At 35.2% G+C, this 9,268-nt stretch overlaps 2 protein-coding genes across 2 annotated transcripts in view; both read right to left on the bottom strand.

Annotated features, from left to right (window-relative positions):
* Positions 1-144: 144 nt before the first annotated feature.
* Positions 145-3,054, bottom strand: LOC107672725 (macrophage-capping protein-like). Its single transcript, XM_016466028.1, has 8 exons — positions 2,862-3,054; positions 2,599-2,753; positions 1,904-2,065; positions 1,621-1,770; positions 1,273-1,359; positions 968-1,100; positions 364-455; positions 145-266 (listed from the first exon to the last, which is right to left on the bottom strand). Exons 1-8 carry the CDS (start codon positions 3,052-3,054, stop codon positions 201-203), a joined length of 1,038 nt encoding a protein of 345 aa, XP_016321514.1. The 3' UTR covers positions 145-200.
* A 4,013-nt stretch (positions 3,055-7,067) lies between these two features.
* The window catches only part of LOC107672734 (28S ribosomal protein S31, mitochondrial-like), a 14,237-nt gene continuing 12,036 nt past the window's right edge, over positions 7,068-9,268 (bottom strand). Inside the window, exon 9 of the transcript XR_001632340.1 lies at positions 7,068-7,078. The gene's annotated coding sequence lies outside the window, so the exon portion shown is untranslated. The remainder of the gene's footprint in view (positions 7,079-9,268) is intronic.

The following is a 9,268-nucleotide window of genomic DNA, read 5'->3' as shown; positions in this document are numbered from 1 at the left end:
TTTTATTATAATTTTTTAAATAGGCAGTTCCTTAATAAAAATGACAGCCATCCCAGACTCTGTATTACGATACCTGGGATCAAACAAGCAATGGTTTGGCTAACAGCAAAGAGTTGCAACAGGTAAGCTAAGCTAGTATGCTGTGTGATTATACACAATGAGCATCAGTTTCTACATAGATCCTAAATGTTGGTGTGTGTTTAACTCCAACTCTTGAAGAACTGTTTAAAGAGGACAGACTCACGGCCCTGAGGGAGAATTTCCACCTAAGGACACAAAGAAATGTCACAAAGAAATGTGGTAAAAGAGGTCACAGTTCTGCACAGAAATGAAAATGAAACAGTGAGCTGCCAGTTATTGTACCTGTGTTCTCATCCTGGGATAGTTCATTTCTGTAATAAACTCATCTGCCACCTTCAGGGCGACTCTCTTCTCCTCTGCATTGGCTCCATTACCTGTGCATCAATGAAGAAAGTCAATGAACCAATAAAGTATAATTTACTATTCACACAAACATGAACAAATATGTGACCCTGGAGCACAAAACCAGTCATAAGGGTCAATTTTTTAAAATTGAGATTTATACATCATCTGAAATCTGAATAAATAAGCTTTCCGTTGATGTACGGTTTGTTAGGATAGGACAATATTTGGCTGAGATACAACTATTTGAAATTCTGGAATCTGAGGGTGCAAAAAATTCTAAATACTGAGAAAATCGCCTTTAAAGTTGTCCAGATGAAGTTCTTAGCAATGCATATTACTAATCAAAAATTAAGTTTTGATATATTTACGGTAGGAAATTTACAAAATATCTTCATGGAACATGATCTTTACTTAATGATTTTTGGCATAAAATAAAAATCGATAATTTTGACCCATACAATGTTTTTTTGGCTGTTGCTACAAATATACCCCAGCGACTTAAGACTGGTTTTGTGGTCCAAGGTCACATATACACAATCACCTTTCCAAACATAGATCTTCCCATTAGATCCATTGTCCAGGATGAAGCAGTCATCTTTCTCCAGCATCTCTTGACTGAAAAGGCCTTTGTCACACAGTTTTGTCAAGGTCTTTTGGCCTGTTGCATTAGACACCTGAGAGAGACAAATATTCAGAGATGTATCCCTAATGTGAATTATTTTCCTAACATTCTTAGCCTTCAAACAGCAACAGGTTTTGTTTGATTAACCAATTTATGGATAGACAAACAGTTTGATTGACAAAAAAGGGTTAGATAAAGCACAATACACCGTAAAGAGAGCTGACCTTGTAAAGGGAAGCAGAATTAGTGATGTCTGCTTCAGCGTCTTCTTCTGTTGAACTGTCCTTCAGAGCTGGGATTGGACCAAGTGCCTTTTAAGTAAACATAGAGATGGTGTTAACATTTCTAACCTATTTATGCATAAACCTATGTATATACGAAGTATGCATACATTCACCAGTGAAAATAGATTCAAGTGAATTTTAGGATTTCTTTTTACTTGGTCTTTGTTTTGTTAAAGTGAATTTTAGAATTTCTTATTATTTGGTCTTTTTTTGCACGTCAGCTGCATGAACTTGAATCTGATGATCATGTTATCCAGCACAATTCAAAAATTCAAAAGTGTTTGTCACCTGAACCATCTCCAGTGGTTCCTCTCCCTCTGTCACATCGATGATGTGAGCTTTCCCATTCCTTTCAGTGTCTCTGATCAGCATTGCTATCTCACGCACCTTCTGTCTCTCAAACATATTGGCTTTGGATCCGCTCCATGCGACTATAGTCTGAACATAAACACACATGCATTTGCGTGATAACACCGACTATATGACTGGCCATGTTTATCCAACTAAAATACCATAGCAGCAAAATGTCAGACAACATAACAAAAAAAAACTTTTGAAAAAACATACACACCTCTCCAAGGTCCAGTATAAAACAGTCACCCTTGTTGAAGCTCCCCCAGCTGAGCTCCACCTCTCTTGCGCGGATGTTTTTCTTTCCTTTGACTTGGTACAGATGTGTAACTGGGCCAGTCCTGGACCTGGCATTCTTGAACCCAGACTCCACCCCGCCTTCCTGAGACGAGTCATTTTGTAGAGGTGCATTTTTTTGGACATACACAAACAGTCAAAAGTTTGGGGTCAGTAAGATTTTTTTTAATGTTTTTTAAAAGGCTCTTATGCTGACCAAGTCTGCATGTAATTGATCAAAAATGTAATAAAAACAGTATTATTGTAAAACGTTATTACAATATTTGAATATAATTGAAAATGTAATTTTTTTCCTGTGATGGCAAAGCTGAATTTTCAGCATCATTACTCCAGTCTTCAGTGTCACATGATCCTTCAGAAATCATTCTAGTATGCTGATTTAGTGCTCAAGAAACAGTTCGTTTTATCATCAACGTTGAAAACATTCTTACTTAATATTTTTGTGGAAGCATTTTTTCAGGGTTCTTTGCTGAATAGTAAGTTCAAAAGAACAGCATTTATTGAAATATAAATGTTGATCAATTTATTGCACACTTGTTGAATACAATAGTAAATTCTTTGAAAAAAACATCTTACAGACTTGTTGTTTTTGTTCTTTTGCTGTCCCCTTACTCTCACCTTGTAGCTGACTCTTTTAGGGAAGAGTCCCATGAACTCAGGTGACTCGTATCCTTGCACCTGTCGATGTTGTACTGGCTCTCCTCCCAAGAAGCTGGCCAGTTGAGTGGCAAGCATGGCACAAGCACCCTGCTCATCCCGGGATGACTTCTCACCTTGATCAGGGAAGGAAAGTCAATAGTAGAGAAAATTCTAAATCTACAGGAACTGATTTTTTCCCATCCTTAATTACACATACATACATACAAAAACACACTACAAACCCATCCACATGTGCAGGTCACTTCCATACTTTCTACGGTTGCTGAGCACAATATATGCATCTCCATTGTAGAAGGTTCCCCTCTGCGATGGGTCAAGGAGCACAGCCCTCATCTTCTCCACCCTCCAGACCCACAGCCCTGGCTCTCGCACTTCATGAGTAAACTGGCTCTGTGCTGCCCTCAGAGTAAGCATCCTGATAAGAAAGAGTAAGGAGAGAGAAAGAGTGAGGAGTGTGTGTGTGTGTATGTGTGTGTGTGTGCACGTAGAGGTCGGGGGCTGCATTATGAGAAAGTCAACAAGTGAAGAGAGGAGGAGGTGAGATAAGAAAAGGGGGAATGAAGCGAGGAGAAAGCAAGAGTGGATGAGAGAGAGAGAGAGAAGAGTGCATATGTACAAGGAAAGAGAAAAACAGGGAGAGCAAGCAGAAAAAAAGGAAATATCAAGTATTACAGTGAAATATTCTGGATATTGTAGAAGCAATGCTATCCAAACAGAGAATTATGGCATATTTAAATACAGGATGAATGAAATGTGAGACATGGAAAGCAAGACGAATAGTTTAGGGAAGGAGAAAATGGGAATGAAGGAAACAGAAAGTGGAAATATGGGAAGTGATGGGAGAGAAAGAGCAGCAGACAGTGAGATCGAGCAGGTTTGATGGAGTTAGCCTGATCTAGACTGTAGAGGTGGGGACCCTGAAGGTCAGGGGTCAGATATGGAAGCAGAGCACAGGATTGCATGCTCCATTAGAGATGCACAACGGGAAGGCTGGTGGGAGGTGAGAGCAGAGAGATCACATATAATAGAGCTGTAAAATGAGATCACACAAATAATTCATAAGGCCAACTGTTGCGCAGCCATACAAGACAAACAGCTTACATACACCCAGCCACGCTCACCAAAGACAGATAGACAGATCAACAGAGCAAGTTCTCCCCTAGTCACTGCGTTTACAGTGATTACTTAATTGCATTAAGCGGTCAGATGTGGCATCAGAAACAGAAATAAACCACATGAGAGTGACGTGTCGTCCATTGGCTGGTCTCACATGATCGATGTTAAAATATCTGAATGTTTACACAATCACCATCTCCACATCAACCATCTCGAGAATGAGATGACAATTTATGTTTCCTCTTGAATGATTATGAGTGTAAATTTGAGTTTGTGTGATGTTGGAGCAGATGGTAAAGCGGTTGCACACTCACTTTGATGTCTGCTGACAACTCCTTCTTTCACTTCCCTATAACTTTCAAACATAGTATAAATAGTAAAACAGAATTATATGAAATTGCAACCAAAATGACACTTTTTTTAACTTCACTAGTGCCATTTAAAAAAATTCTAATTCAGTTCCTTAAATTTAAAGCAAACAGAACACAGAACTGCGATTCGAGTTAGAATTTAAGGAATTAGAATAAATATTCTGATAATTGTAAAAGAAGTTTAACATTGTCATATAGGTAGCTACTGAAGACAAGTATCGAAAAGAATGAAAGTATTAAAAAGAAACAGTGTAGCCTAATCTTTTTTTTGTAAAAGTAATAAAACGAATATTGAATATCTTTATAATATATTAATATATAAGTATATAATATATAATCATATATATATATAAGTATAATATTCTCTCTCTCTCTCTCTCTCTCTCTCTCTATATATATATATATATATATATACATATAAAGTTTTATACATTTTTATATATATTTTTATATTTTTAAGTTGTGTTTTAAAGAGCCACAACATAAAATTTTATTATCTGTCAATTTCCTACCTTAATGCGATAGTCTTTGTTGATGTCAGTACAGCTCCAGACAGTTCTTAAATGTAACAGTTGCCTGAACAATCGCCTCTACAGCATATACAGTTGACTGACTTGCTTCATGACTTCCTACCATTTCCCTCTCATAACTTACAAAGGCTAGGCAAAAATATTGAGGCAATGACTGTATGGAGCTCTTGGTTAGAAGACAAAAGCTTGTTAACCAAATGATTTGCCGCAGGGAAAGTCTGATCATCAGCATCTCACATCTGTTGCAAACACATTGTATGCAAACACTTCTCTTTTTGACTACACAAGCAACACATCCTTTAACTGATGCTGTTCTTGTGGAAATTATGGAAAGATTGAGAGATAAAGGGCAAGAGGAGTGAAAAGTCGAAAGACAAAGTCAAAAGACCAGTGTCTGAAAATGTAACCCAATGAACTGAAGCATATTTTTGTTTTTATGTATTTTTATGGTTCACTTAATCCACAAATGTCATGTGAGCTGTTATGTACTAACGAACACAGGCTTAGGATTCATATCTGAGATCTATCAGCATAACATATGGCAATGCGAAGTGAGGATAAAAGTCTGATTTCTCATTTATAATGGGGGTAGTTTCCATCGTTATTCATTATTGTCTGTTGGATGGGTATACACTGAGGGTTTTGTAGTGAGAGTTTTGACAGATCTATTTTTACCAACACAACCAAAACAACTTTTGACTGCCTATAGCAAAAATAATTCTGTGTTTTTATGGCATTTACTGTAAGAAAGAAGGTGTGTAAGAGATTGTGTGATGAAAGAACCACCAGAGATCTCTAGTTTAGGATTAATTTCTCTCTGATAATCTGCAATTATCTGGACCTGGGTTCTAGATCCACAGAAAAAAAAAATTCACTCCGTTACAGATTACAGATTACATGATGAAAACTGTAGTCTGAATTCTTTTTAGATTACTTTTAGATTAAGAGACTTTTAGGTTGACATTTTTTTTTTTCCAATTTACCATTAAATGTACCATATTGATATTAAAAAAGCAAATAGAAAGAAAATATATATCTATATATATATATATATAATATATGTATGTATGTGTATGTATATGTATATATATATGTATGTGTATATGTACGTATGTATGTATGTATATATATGTGTATATGTATATATATATATATATATATGTATATGTATATATATATATATATATATATATGTATATATATATATATACACCTTGCTACGTGTACTGTGTTAGGCTAACCGAGACTTGTCATTTGCACTTATATATTGTTGCTCTTTTGTTAGTTTTGACTGCTTTTATTGTCCTCATTTGTAAGTCGCTTTGGATAAAAGCGTCTGCTAAATGACTAAATAAATAAATATATTTTTTTTATATCAACTTCATAAAATGCATTACACATTACATTACACCAGGGTTTCCCAAATTGGCTTTAATGTATAAACTGTAGTGGGTTTGTGAGTTGAATAAAAGCTAATAATGAATTAAATCATAAAAATATAAAAATACAAATAATGTAAACACTAAAAATACAATTAAAACTTTATTTGTTTACCTGCATGTCAATGTGATCAATGACCGACGTCAGAGAACTGTAAACATGCAATTGTGTTGTTAAATTATTTGAAATATTAACTTCCTTAGAGATAAAGTAAATATTTTATTTTAAGGAGTTTGGCTGACAAAATCATTTGGGAATCCCTGCACTATATGTACAAACATTAATAAACATGAAAACAACAATGACATGACATGCCTAAAGTCTTCCAGGTTTGAAATATTTTTGTCCAGACTTCCAGAATGAACAGTTACTGAAGATCTCTGGATATGATGACAACATAGTATTTCACAGCTATACACCACTGTGTTTAGTACCTTGCATAATTATGTTTTATACATGGTCTAATCTCTTCACAAAACTTGAACTAATCTCTTCGATTTATATGGATTAGTTGACTTAATGACCTTTTTGGATGTTCAAATGCGTGAACTACAACTAAGGGACAGAGACAGAAAACTCAGTTTCATTATAAATATTTGTGTTTCGAAGATGAATGAAAGTCATACAGGTTTGGAATGACATGTGGATGAGTAAATGATAACAGATTTTTCATTTGTTGGTGAACTAGCTCCTTAAATTGCATGCATTATACAGGAAAAAGAGAAATATAATTTCATTTTCACATACTAAATTCAATTAACATAATTATAGTATATCCTCAGTCATAACACATACACTCTTGGAAAAGATGCGTTAAAAAATTACACACTTTATGTGTAACACTCTAATTTACACATTTTGTGTCATTAACGTTAGCTAAAGCACATTAGTCACGTAACTTCACTGTAAATCAAGCAGCTTTCTGTTGGTTAGCGCGGCGAAAACGCGTTGAAACCTTATTTCAAATAGACACTTTTCCCACTTTCACTCGAAATTCCCGAGAGTGAAGACACCTTTACAAATGACTGAATTTAGCACGCGAAATTTCGCCAGGCAGTGGTAAATGTGACCGCACTTTTAGACTGTGTATTTTACTCTGTTTTTGTCAGTAAAGAAATGGTGCTAGCAATGCTCTTTATTTATTATGTCTAAAGTATTTAAAAGTTTGCTGAAATGATTAGCAATATGTTATAAGTGCTGAGCCACTGGTGCAGACCAGGTAACGTTAGCTTACAATCTAAATTTGCTAACATTATCAAATAAGTGATGTCTAACATTATGTTTATTACACAGCAAATTAATCAATCAGAAGATGGACCATTTTCTATGTTCACCATTCAGGTAAGCACTGCAATAAAACTCACACTAAATCATTCATTCATACTAAATCAAGCATTCTTTAGTTTATAAACTAGTTTATATTTTAGCATTATTTTGATCTTTTATTAGGCAGAAGACTCTCTACCATTGCAGTCCCACATGACCAGGAAGGTACCTAATATCAGTGCACAGGGGGGTAGGAAGGAGAAAGATCATCACATAGGGATTTCTTGCATGTGTCTTAGTGTGTTTTTGTCTCAAACAGCTACCCCTTCACTGCAGACAAGCTGAAGGCTAAATCCTCAATTGGAGTCTTTCTCTCTGTGGATCTCAGCATTTTTAGACAGAATTTATGTAAGTATTAAAATTAAATCTGGCATAATTTAGTTTACAGTTCAGCTGAAATATTTGTATATGTTATTGACAAGCTGTTACTTACAAATGTATATTCTTAGAGTAAAAAAGGGTTAAAAGGTTTGGAAATGTAGGTTAAAAATAAATTGACACTAATGTGGAATTTTCTCCTCTCTCTCTGTTTTAATCTAGTGTTGGAACCCGGGATCTCCACTAAAGGATGGAGTACATTTGTGTTTGTGGACGCACATACAGACCAGGGAACATTCTGATGTTGTCAGTCAAGTTCTGAGCAGGATCCAGTCTTCGGAGAAGTTAATTTATTCCCAAAGGTGGACAAAAACATTGTGTTGGCTTTTAAAAGGCTATTTTGATAATGACTTTTACTCCTATGCTGTGGAAAGGATGGATGAGTACAGACATTGATAATAAGAAATGTTTTTAGAGCATCAAAGAGACTTCTTTCAAAATACTTTTGGCCACCAGTGTACATCAGTCCAGCAAAGTTTGGAAAAAAGTGAAATGATTATGAAGGTGGGGTTATGTGTCATGTTACCTAATGAGATGAAAATAACTGTTTTGTCCTGTGTTGGACATTTCCTTTTCGACGGTTTAAATTGTATATATATTCTGCAGTTCTATTAATGTAATTGTTGATATTTCATCATAATAAATATTTTGACAATAAGCTAAACAACCAATGATTTTTCCATCAACATTTTGTTTAGAATTTCATGTATGTTTTTGAACATAATGTATGTAGTAAAGGGCAGCACATAATGTGTTAAATTATACACGTTTACACATCTTTGTGCAAAACCTTTCTGACACATCTTTTCTAAGAGTGTACCACAGTCAAGGTAGTCAACAACCTCTAGGCCTATGACAAGTGGAATATTGAAATGTGCATGTAATCTTATTTTAACCCAGTATTTTATGTGCTGGTCTTGGGTAACAAAGACAAAAGACTTTTTATGAAGGTAAAATGACGTCAAAAAGATTTGCATACGCAGGGTAATATTTGTGGAAGTGTACATAAGACTGTAAGCGTAAGCTAAATTTGCATGCACAAGAGAAGCTTTGTAAAGGTGTAAATCGCGTTTCAAGCGTAAGAAAAAATTATTTGCAGCATTTTACTGTTTTACTCGTAAGTGTAATTCATGTATTGTGAAACTGCAGCTTCATGCTAACGCAAAATAAATATGATCTGCATGCGTCTGACTTCCATTTTTCTGCGCTTACACTTTTGGCACGTGTTTGTCGAAAGCACTGCAAGCCTGTGAACAGTGATTTGCAAGCGAAAACAACAGTTTAAAGCAGTGTTTCCCAACCTTTTTTTAGTCGCGGCACCCTTTGGAAATTTTAACAAACTTGTGGCACCCTACAAAATAAATTTTGTCACAATATTTGAATTTCTAACTTCGATATGATAATTTGAAAAGTATAGATATTCGGTACAACAGGGAAGAACTGCAGAATATAATGTCATACAGATAT

This window comes from Sinocyclocheilus anshuiensis, unplaced genomic scaffold (assembly GCF_001515605.1).
Source record: "Sinocyclocheilus anshuiensis isolate Anshui unplaced genomic scaffold, SAMN03320099.WGS_v1.1 scaffold88, whole genome shotgun sequence".
Classification (NCBI taxonomy): Eukaryota; Metazoa; Chordata; class Actinopteri; order Cypriniformes; family Cyprinidae; genus Sinocyclocheilus; species Sinocyclocheilus anshuiensis.
The sequence above is the reverse complement of the archived record's forward strand: the minus strand, read 5'-3'. Positions and strand labels throughout refer to the sequence as shown.